This window comes from Enhydra lutris, unplaced genomic scaffold (genome assembly GCF_002288905.1).
Source record: "Enhydra lutris kenyoni isolate GAN:26980312 unplaced genomic scaffold, ASM228890v2 scaffoldscaffold53, whole genome shotgun sequence".
Classification (NCBI taxonomy): Eukaryota; Metazoa; Chordata; class Mammalia; order Carnivora; family Mustelidae; genus Enhydra; species Enhydra lutris.
In genome coordinates this window covers 9,138,391-9,150,434 of record NW_019154137.1, presented here as the reverse complement: position 1 = coordinate 9,150,434, position 12,044 = coordinate 9,138,391, and the positions used below count along the sequence as shown (strand labels likewise).

At 37.8% G+C, this 12,044-nt stretch overlaps 1 protein-coding gene across 1 annotated transcript; it reads left to right on the top strand.

Moving 5' to 3' along the window:
* The first annotated feature begins 6,836 nt into the window (after positions 1–6,836).
* LOC111157262 (L-lactate dehydrogenase A chain-like) lies at positions 6,837–8,079 on the top strand. Its single transcript, XM_022518541.1, is given in 2 exon segments — positions 6,837–7,098; positions 7,264–8,079. Coding segments are annotated over 2 exon segments (834 nt in total). The 5' UTR covers positions 6,837–6,867; the 3' UTR covers positions 7,867–8,079.
* The last annotated feature ends 3,965 nt before the right edge of the window (positions 8,080–12,044 follow it).

The window sequence follows — 12,044 nt, the reverse complement described above, 5'->3', positions numbered from 1 at the left end:
TTATACCCTTCTAATTCCACATACTTGGTACTTTTTGTGCACGGGGGAAACAGGATAGGACAGAAGAACTGGGAAGGGCTCTGAGACAGGGACTGGAATTCCCTTGCTGGTTTGGTCAGCTATCTTAGAGTACAGTTTTTCCCTATCACCACCATATAACACGAAATTGCAGTAAAAGGAAAATTGATGCTATAGAGTCTTTAACACTTAAAGGCATAAAGAGAAGTTATTAAGTAAATGTGGCATTATATTTTATCCCCGTGAACTTATTATGTGCATTGATATAAGCATAAACATATTCTATCTATCTGTCAAACATGAAGGTTCCATACCTCAGTATTGGTTAGTTTGTTGTTACTAAAACATTTTGTACACGTTTTATCTAAATTTTAGAATCCAGAAGTAGGGGTGCCTGGGTGGCTCAGTGGAATAAAGTATCTGCCTTAGGCTCAGGTCATGATCCCAGATTCCTGGGATGGAGCCATGCATTGGGCTCTCTGCTCGTCTGCTTTCTCCTCTCTCTCTGCCTCTTTGACTCTCTGCCTACTTATGATGTCTCTCTGTCAAATAAGTAAATAAAATCTTAAAAAAAATACAGAAGCAATGATGGCAAACAAAAATTCATAAACATCTACTGTTTAGAAAGTTAAACATAATATAAAAATTATTTCAAGATTCATACTGCAATAAACAGTAAGCATCTTTTTATAAGTTTTTTGTTTGTTTGTTTTGTTTCACCTTTATCTTTTTCCTTTTTTATTTATTTTCAGTGTTCCAGAATTCATTGTTTATGCACCACACTCAGTGCTCCATGCAATACGTGCCCTCCATATACCCACTACCAGGATCACCAAACTCCCCACCTCTCTCCCCTCCAAAAACCCTCAGTTTGTTTCTCAGAGTCCACAGTCTCTCATGGTTTGATTCCCCTCCAATTTCTCCCCACTCACTTCTCCTATCTCCCCATGATCTCCGTGTTATGCCTTATGCTCCACAAATAAGTGAAGCCATATGATAATTGACTCTCTCTGTTTGACTTATTTCACTTAATATAATCTTGCCCAGTCCCGTCCATGTTGATACAAAAGTTGGGTATTCATTTTTTATGATGGAGGCATAATACTCCATAGTATATATGATCCATATCTTCTTTATCCATTCGTCCATTGAAGGGCATCTTGGTTATTTCCACAGTTTGGCGATTGTGGTCATTGCTGCTATGAACATTGGGGTACAGATGGCCATTCTTTTCACTACATCTGTATCTTTGGGGTAAATACCCAGTAGTGCAATTTCAGGGCCATAGGGTAGCTCTAATTTTAATTTCTTAAGGAATCTCCACACTGTTTTCCAAAGTGGCTGCACCAACTTGCATTCTCATCAACAGTAAAGAGGGTTCCCTTTCTCCACATCCTCTCCAGTACCTGTTGTTTACTGTCTTGTTAATTTTGGCGATTCTATCTGCTGTAAAGTGGTATCTCAATGTGGTTTTGAATTGAATCTCCCTGATGGCTAATGATGATGAAAATGTTTTCATGTGTCTATAAGCTATTTGTATGTCTTCTTTGGAGAAGTGTCTGTTCATAACTTCTACCCATTTTTTAACATGATTATCTGTTTTGTGTGTGTTGAGTTTGAGGAGTTCTTTATAGATCTTGGATATCAGTGAATATCATCCTCAATGGGAAAAGCTGACAGCCTTCCCTTTGAGATCAGGAACACGACAAGGATGTCCACTCTCACCACGCTTGTTCAACATAGTATTAGAAGTCCTAGCAACAGCAATCAGACAACAAAAAGAAATAAAAGGTATTCAAATTGGCAAAGAAGAAGTAAAACTCTCTCTCTTCACAGATGACATGATACTTTATATGGAAAACCCAAAAGACTCCACCCCCAAACTACCTGAACTCATACAGCAATTCAAAAATGTGGCAGGATACAAAATCAACACACAGAAATCAATTGTTTTCTTATACACTGTCAATGAAAATATAGAAAGGGAAATTGGAGAATTTATTCCATTTACTATAGCACCAAGAACCATAAGATACCTGGGAATAAACCTAACCAAAGAGGTAAAGGATCTGTACTCAAGGAACTACAGAACACTCATGAAAGAAACTGAAGAAGACACAAAAAGATGGAAGACCATTCTATGCTCATGGATCAGAAGAATAAATATTGTTAAAATGTCTATACTGCCTAGAGCAATCTATACTTTCAATGCCATCCCCATCAAAATTCCACTGGCATTTTTCAAAGAGCTAGAGCAAACAATCCTAAAATTTGTATGGAACCAGAAGAGACCCCGAATTGCTAAGGGAATGTTGAAAAAGAAAAACAAAACTGGGGGCATCACGTTGCCTGATTTCAAGCTTTACTATAAAGCTGTGATCACCAAGAGAGCATGGTACTGGCACAAAAACAGACACATTGACCAGTGGAACAGAGTAGAGAGCCCAGATATGGACCCTCAACTTTATGGTCAAATAATATTTGACAAAGCAGGAAAAAATATAGAGTGGAAAAAAGACAGTCTCTTAAATAAATGGTGCTGGAAAAATTGGACAGCTATGTGTAGAAGAATGAAACTTGACCATTGTCTTACACCGCACACAAAGATAAACTCGAAATGGATAAAAGACCTCAACGTGAGGCAGGAGTCCATCAGAATCCTAGAGAACATTGACAGTAACCTCTTTGACATTGGCCCCAGCAACATCTTTCAAGATATGTCTCCAAAGGCAAAGGAAACAAAAGCAAAAATGAACTTTTGGGACTTCATCAAGTTCAAATGCTTCTGCACAGCAAAGGAAACAGTCAGCAAAACAAAGAGGCAACCCACAGAATGGGAGAAGATATTTGCAAATAAGTTTTCTTTTTTAAGAATTTTTATTCATTTGACACAGAGAGAGAGAGTGCATGCGAGAGTGTGTACAAGCAGGCAAAGTGGCAGGTAGAGGGAGAAGGAGATGCAGGCTCCTTCCTGAGCAAGGAGTCTAATGTGGGGCTTGATCCCTGTACCCTGGGAACATGATCTCAGCCAAACACAGGCAGACACTTAACCCACTGATCCACCCAGGCACCCCAAACAGTAAGCATCTTAAGAAATCTTGGACTTTGGGGAATGTGAACTAATGTAAGGTATACCATTGCTAAGGCTATAACCAAATTCTTGAGAGCTGCAAACCATGCTGATAAAGGCCTTCCATGCTTGTAAGTCAGGATATAAAAAATGCATTGCCATTTTTGCTGAAAACTTACTGTTAACTGGTCTCTGAAATTACCCATACCCCATGCACATCTATTGAAAACTTGTTTGAAAATCATGCCACTGATCTCTTAAATAGCTTATACTAGTTTAAGTACAAGTGAATGAAATAAACTACTGAGCTCATAGGTGGTATTCAGTAAAAAGTTTTTGTGACTTTCCAACTCTTTAGCTCTAAATATGCACCCATCTTTTGCTCTTCAGTATGTGTAAGATCAGAAAGGACCTAGAAAATAGTGAGAGAAGATGGTAAGAAGAAACACAGAGAAAAGCAGGCCTTATGCAAACACAAATTTTCAAATGCCTAATTCTTAAGATTTTGAAGGAGGCAAAAAATAAATGGTCAGGAGTTACAAGCCAAGTTCCACAAATGTTTATTATGTTGTTTATATATATTTTTTATAGTTGTTGTTCTGAAATTTAAAATAACCCTGAAAAAAACTATTGGATTAAAAGAGAGAGAGAGAGAAAATTGAAAAGATCAACATTTGTTAGTAAGCTCTCTTGCTCAACTATAGACCCCCAGTTAAAGCCAGAAATATTTAAAACTGATTAGCTCATGCTTTAACTAAAATCCATCATGCTTGTTTCTTACTGCATCTTTTTGAGGCATTGATGAAGGTGTTTTACAATGACCTGGGACATCCCAACAGCCAGACCAGAAAAACCCTAATAGCAATGGAATGCCTAGAAGACCACACTCACATGTTCCTTTCCCTGCCCAAGATCATGGGCTGAACACATACCAACCCCCACCCATAATCATATGCTTTTTGCCTGTTCTCTTGTACATACCCTCAAGTCCCAAACTTTCTATAAAATTCTAGCTGTCTATCTTGGGGGTAGACAGGTCAGTTGACTTTAGCCTTCCACCTGCCCCCATTGATGGCACCCAAAACAAATTTCTCCCTTTCTTTTCTGTACCCTCATTTCTTGAGTTACTGGCTTCTTTTGTGACAAGTTTATCCACGTTTGTTCTGCAACACTGTTGCCAAACCCAGCCAGGAGCTATGCTTTGATTTGTCTAGACCCCTTGGGATTCCCTGGGATGGAGTAGGTGGCCACAGAAGCACACTAGGGTTCAGCATTTTTTTCCTGAGTCAGTGGCCATGACAGATTTTTTAGTAACATTATGGTGAAATAAATTTACAACCACATAGTTACCCCCCCCAATTTCTGGCCTAATTACTTTTGTTTATAATGGAACTCCACTTAATACTATGGAGTTCAGTTTTACTAATTGTGAATTCTAGATGTGACTTTTGATAAAATTTAGTGTAATTCTAGATGTGACTTTTGATAAAATTTAGTGTTTACACAACTATTCTTTAAAATATTTTATTTGTTTATTTGAAAGAGAGAGAGAACATGAGCCAGGGTAGGGGTAGAAGAAGAGGGAGAATCAGAATCATTGCTGACCTTGGAGCCCCACTTGGGAGATCATGATCTGAGCTGAAGTCAGCCGTTTAACCAACTGAGCTACCCAGGTGCCCCCAAAACAATTTTCAATGCTACTTATCCATTCTTCCCTCTTTTAACGTGGCAAGTAAAAAAAATAACACACATAACTAAATAACCAGAATCATGGGATATGGCAGTTGTAATTAATACTTCAGAGAGTGAAGGATAAAACTAGAAATGTTCTGGGGCACCTGGGTGGTTCAGTGGGTTAAGGCCTCTGCCTTCAGCTCGGGTCATGATCTCAGGGTCCTGTGATGGAGCCCCACATTGGGCTCTCTGCTCAGCAGAGAGCCTGCTTCCCCCTCTCTCTCTGCTTGCTGTCTGTCTACTTGTGATCTCTCTCTGTCAAATAAATAAATAAAATCTTAAGAAAACAAAACAAAACCAAACAAAAGAACAATAATAAAAAACCTAGAAATGTTCTAATTTATCTAGGTAGGATGCAACTGATATTTTCCCTTAATGTGTCTATGAATATAGTGGTAAGGAGTAATAGCTCAGGAATTACCAGTGTGACCTTGGATAAGTTATTTACCTCCCCCTAATTTCAGTTTCTTCATCTGTAGAATAAAAATATAATATGACCAATCTTATAAGGTTGTTACAAGAATTAAATAAAACAGTGCACATAAAATACTTAGCACTGTGCCTTTTAAATGGTCATTATTTAGTAACTTGTTATATCATTTAGACAGAAATGTCCCAGATTTATAATATAGCTTTTGGAAATACTAAAATATTGACTCTTAAACAATGATTGCCCTGTGCTTCCACAATTGGCATCCTCTGTATTTGATCTCTAGTTATCTGTACTCACCCTATGCAAACTGAGAAAAGAAACATTTGGATAGCTAGTCTCACCTGAAATTAAATATTCTATTACCTTAGCTAATATATGTCCCCTAGTTGGCATGGAAATACTTATGTTGTCATATGGAGAGTATTTCTTATTAATTCATAAGTGTTTCTACAGTTGTCAGATTTGAAGAGTTGGAATAAAGAGAATATCTTGGTTGAAGGCATGCTTAAAAATGGTATCTTTGCAGATTTACAGAAATTCAGTAAAGTGACAGGATATAAAATCAATGCACAGAAATAAGCTGCATTTCTATAGACCAACCAAAAGACAAAAGAAAGAGAAATTTAGGAGTTTATCTCATTTACAATTGCACCCAAAAATCATAGAATACCTAGAGATAAATCTAACCAAAGAGACAAAGAATCTGTACTCAGAAAACTATAGAATACTCATGAAAGAAATTGAGGAACACAAAATAATTGGAAAATGTTCCATGCTCATGGATTGGAAGAACAAATATTTTTTAAAAGGTCTATGCTACCTAGAGCAATCTACACATTCAATGCAATCCCTATCAAAATATCATCAACTTTTTTTCATAGAAATGGAAAAATAATCGTAAAATTTGTGTGGAACCAAAAAAGACCCCAAATAGCCAGAGGAATTTGAAAAAGAAAACCAAAGCTGGTGGCTTCACAATTCTGGACTTCTAGCTCTATTACAAAGCTGTAATAATCAAAACAGTATGGTACTGGCACAAAAACAGACACATAGAGCAATGGAACAGAATACAGAACCCAGAAATGAGCCCTCAACTCTATGGTCAACTAATCTTCAACAAAGCAGGAAAAAATATCCAATGGAAAAAAGACAGTCTCTTCAAAACATGGTATTGGGAAAACTGGACAACCACAAGCAGAAGAATGAAATTGGACCATTTCCTTACGCCATACACAATAATAGACTCAAAATGGATGAAAGAGTTAAATGTGAGGCAGGAATCCATCAAAATCCTTGAGAACACAGGCAGCAACTTGACCTTGACTTTGACTTTGACCTTGGCCACAGCAACTTCTTCCTAGACACGTATACTCATCAAATATTTATTGAAGACAGCCTATGAGCCAGGCATTTTTCCTAGCACTTTGTCAGGAGCAAGAATTCCTGTTCTACTACAGATCTGCCTAACTGGACTAGGAATCAAATTGACATAAGACAGATTAACAGGAGGAGTGTAGGAGCCACTGCCGCCAAGTCCGGATCCAGTCTCGAGCGCCGCTGAAGCCCGCCCTCCTGACGTGCACTCCCGATTCCTTTTGGTTCTAAGTCCAAAATGGCAACTCTCAAAGATCAGCTGATTCAGAATCTTCTTAAGGAAGAACATGTCCCCCAAAATAAGATTACAGTTGTTGGGGTTGGTGCTGTTGGCATGGCTTGTGCCATCAGTATCTTAATGAAGGACTTGGCAGATGAACTTGCTCTTGTTGATGTCATGGAAGACAAACTGAAGGGAGAGATGATGGATCTCCAGCATGGAAGCCTTTTCCTTAGAACACCAAAAATTGTCTCTTGCAAAGACTATAATGTGACTTCAAACTCCAAGCTGGTTATTATCACAGCTGGGGCACGTCAGCAAGAGGGAGAAAGCCGTCGTAATTTGGTCCAGCGTAACGTGAACATCTTTAAGTTCATCATTCCTAATGTCGTCAAATACAGCCCAAACTGCAAGTTGCTTGTTGTTTCCAATCCAGTGGATATCTTGACCTATGTGGCTTAGAAGATAAGTGGCTTTCCCAAAAACTGTGTTATTGGAAGTGGTTGCAATCTGGATTCAGCCGTGTTCCGTTACCTAATGGGGGAAAGGCTGGGAGTTCACCCGTTAAGCTGTCACGGGTGGATCCTCAGAGAGCGTGGAGACTCCAGTGTGCCTGTATGGAGTGGAGTAAACATTGCTGGTGTCTCTCTGAAGAATCTGCACCCTGACTTAGGCACTGATGCAGATAAGGAACAGTGGAAAGAGGTTCACAAACAGGTGGTTGACAGTGCCTATGAGGTGATCAAACTGAAAGGCTACACTTCCCGGGCCATTGGACTGTCTGTGGCAGATTTGGCAGAAAGTATAATGAAGACTCTTAGGCGGGTGCACCCAATTTCCACTATGATTAAGGGTCTCTATGGAATAAAAGATGATGTCTTCCTTAGTGTTCCTTGCATCTTGGGACAGAATGGAATTTCAGATGTTGTGAAGGTGACTCTAACTCCTGAGGAGGAGGCCCGTTTGAAGAAGAGTGCAGATACACTCTGGGGGATCCAAAAGGAACTGCAGTTTTAAAGTTTTCTAATGTACCACTTCACTGTCTAGAATACGACAGGGTTTTAGTTGGAGGTTGTGTACATTGTCCTTATTATCTGATCTGTTACTTAAATAATATAAAAATGGCCTAATGAAAAAACATTGGTTTCCTAAAGTTCTAAATAGGAATGGTTCAGCAAACCCTGCAGCTATACCCTAATGCTGGATGATACCTGCCTTTGTAGTCCTAAATGGGTTCATCTCAGAGGCACTACTGCCAATATTGCGTATGCTGCAGGTGCTCTTCAAACCAGATGCATATTTTCTGTGTGTTCTATGATTTCTGGTTCCTTCACCCAACATGCCTAATCCATCTTTTCCAGTCAGTCACATCCTGGGCTCCAACGTATAAATTCATTATTGCATGTATTGTGCATAACTGTTCCAAAGGATCTTACTTCGTGTACCATGTATGTCAGAATATAGTGTACATTGCCATATAATGTAAAAAGACCATGCAACCAACTAAGTGTTGTACCAACTAAAATACCAAATAAAATTTGAACAGTGACTTTTTTTGAAAAAAAAAAAAAAAAAAAGACAGATTAACAGGAGAAAATCAAATTTAACAGGTGTCCATACAAGGAATCCACACAGACATGGCAATTCCAAAGACAGTTGGAAAAATGAGGTCTATATGTCATTCTAAACAAAGGAGATATGGGTAGGACTCTGGGATTTCGGAGAAAAGGAATGCATTTTACAAGGTGATAAGAAGGGCAGATGTTTGCTAATTAGATGTTTGCCCTACCATAACAAATGTGTCACTGAGACAAAATTTATCTCTGTTAATAACTCTTATTCTGGGAAAGAACCCCAATTTAGATTCTTCTGTGTGGTTAAAGGAGAGACAAAAGTTTCTTTTGGGTCCATGAGTCTCAAGTGCCTTCAGCACTAAATAAATCTATATTTAAAGTGGCTCATTTGGTGGGGAAAGAATGTGTCCTGAAACCCTTCAACTGGGGTGGTGGACAAGTCTAGTGAAGTCTAAGTCTTCTTGCAGTTGATAGTACATAAATATGAATATGATTATGAGTAGGAAGAAGAACCAGTGTAGATTCTCACCCTGGCTTCTTTTGCAAATGCGAAGTTTCCATAAGAAAACTTGTGAAGTTTGAACCCAGGCTCATTGTTGGTGTTGGGAGATAGGGCATTACTGTAGAGTCCAGGAAATTGTATGCCCCCAGTCACTGTGAATACACTGAACAAATACCATGTTTTACAAGTAATTATCTACTAATTTTAAAACATATGCAAATGATGTGATTAAGAGAATTGTGTAAGACTGATGAATCACAGACCTGTACCCCTGAAACAAATCATGCATTATATGTTAATAATTTTTTTTAAAAAATTAAAAAAGTAAAATTAAGAAAAAATAGAAATTCAGGAGCACCTGGCCAGCTCAGTTGGCAGAGCATGCAACTCTTGATCTTGGGGCTGTAAGTTTGAGTCCCACATTGGGTATAGAGATTACTCAAAAAATAAAACTTTAAAAGAAAACCAAAACAACAATAACAACAAAGATAAATAAATTATTTAAAATAAATAATTAAAATAAATAAATTAAATTAAAAAATAAATTCATTTAGAAGTGTTAATGAATAAATGTTGGACTTTATCAATCAACAACTACTAAAATGTAATTATGTGGGACTTATACAATTTTTAGGAATTAAAAGTTGTCTTCATTATTGAAAGTTTGGGAGCAACTGCTGTCAACATCTATGGATATTGTAAGGAAAAAACCTTAGAACATTTGGGCACATAAAGAAGTGACACATGTATCCACATCTACACATCCCCAGTCCTAAATAAATGACTTTTTTGGAGATAGAAAATATGAATGTAAAAAAAAGATCAGAGAAAATTATCTATCAAAAAAGGATATTTGACAGGGTACGATGTTTACAAAGTGAAGTTGAAGATTTTGTTTTGCTTATAAAATGTCATTTTTTTTCTGAATGTTTCTTATTGGAGATACAGATAACTTATAGAGTGAAAAATATTAATCATTCAGATGTAATGATGAGAATAGGATAGAATCTAAATTGATCTATTTGAAAAGAATTCACAGGGTGCCTGGATGGCACAGTTGGTTAAGCAATTGACTTGTTTTTGGTTCAGGTTGTGATCTCAAGGTCATGAGATGGAGCCCTGCGTGGGACTCCACACTCAGCAGAGAGACTGCTTAAGACCTTCTTTCCTTCTGCCCCTTCCCCCATGCTCACGTGCACTTTCTCTCTCTCAAATAAATAAATAAATCTTTAACATAAAAAGATTTCACCATGCTTAATTTCTTCTTATTATTTTATTCTATTTAGCTATTTATTTCTTATTATTTTATTCTATTTAGCTTTTATGTTCTTCTAGAATTCTTTTCCCATCAAAAAGATTGAGCCACTCTTCCTTCTCTCTAATCAACCACACTGATTTCTCAACATTAAGTCATCATTTGGTGTGTTTTGTGAAGTATGTGAAAAGTGCAGTATATTAATTTGAGTTGTGACAGGAATTGATTAGGAAAAAAAAATGGGCTTAGAGTAGAAATATGTTCTAGTCCGGGCTATGACACTAACTTATTTGTGTAAATTGGGGGTGTTGGGGAGGAAGATTTTTCTCAGCCCTTCATAATCCTTCTAGCTGGACTCAAATTGACATGAGACAGATTAGCAGCTAAATAGTTTTTCCTGAATTCATGGGGTTTTGATTGCTTTTAACTGAAAATAATGTTTATGCCAAAGGGCCCATCTTGGGGAAGCCTGCTTGTTGCCCTACAGGGTTTAAATTGAGACATTTGCTCTCTTTAAACCTTAATTTTCCCATTTGTAAAATGATAGAATTTAGAAATCTTTCTGGCTTATGCTACTAGAAGTAGAACCCGGACTTGGTAGGGTTCATTTTTTGATGGATTTAAGTATACTACTGCTACTACAACTACATTGGTCTTGGATCTGATAAGTTCCATTGAAGTTTATTTACTTCAGCTTATTGATATGGACTTTAGTTCTGTTTCAAAAATAGTAAAGTACTATGGTATAAATGTTTGTGCCCTTCCCAAATTCATATGTTGAAAACATAAGGCCTAAGGTGATGGTATTAGCAGGTGAGGACTTTGGGGTGCGATTAAATCATGAGGGTGGAGCCCTTGTGATAGTGCCCTTACAATAAAAGAGGCCCCAGAGAAGAAGGTTTTCCCTTCTACCATGGGAAAACACAGCGAAAAGTTGGCAGTTTGCCACCTGGAAGAAGACTTTCACCAGACCTTTATCATGCTGGCATTCTGATCTTGTACTTCTAGTCTCCAGAACTGTGAAAGTTAAATTTCCAGTGTTTATAAGCCACACAGTCTGCAGTGTTTTGTTATAGCAGCCTAAACAGACTAAGGCAGAAAATTGGTACTGTGAATGGAGTACTACTGTAACAAATATCTAAAAATTTGGAAGTGACTTTGGAACCATGTAATGGATATAGGCTAGAGGAGTTTTGAGGTGCATGCTTGAAAAAGCCTACATTACCATGAAGGGACTGTTAAGGGTGTTTCTAGTGAAAGATCATGAGAAGAGGAGTACTGTAAAAGAAAACCTCCATCTTCTTATAGAACATCTAAGTGGTCATGAACAGAATGTTGGTAGAAATATGGGTGGCAAAGGCCATTTTCATTGGGTCTCAGATGGAAATGAGTAATCTACCAAAGACTAGAGGAAAGGTGATCTTTGTTATAAAGTGGTAATTCACAATTCAGCCTGGCTGAATTGTGTTCCTGCCAATGTTTTGCCAAATGTTTTGTGGAAGGTAGAACTTGTGAGTAATAACATTAAATACTTGGCTAAGGAAATATCTAAGCAAAGAGTTGAAGGTATGGATTGACTTCTCTTGAATGCTTATAATAATATGGGAGAAGAGAGAAATTATTTATTTATTTATTTGTTTTTTAAAAGATTTTACCTATTCACTTGACAGAGAGAGAGAGAGAGAGAGTGAAAGATCAAAAGTACGCAGAGAAGCAGGCAGAGAGAGAGGGAGAAGCAGGCTTCCTGCTGAGCAAAGAGCCCCATGCGGGGCTCAATCCCAGGACACTGAGATCATGATCTGAGCCGAAGGCAGAGCCTTTAACCCACTGAGCCACTCAGGTGCCCCAGAGAGATAAATAATTT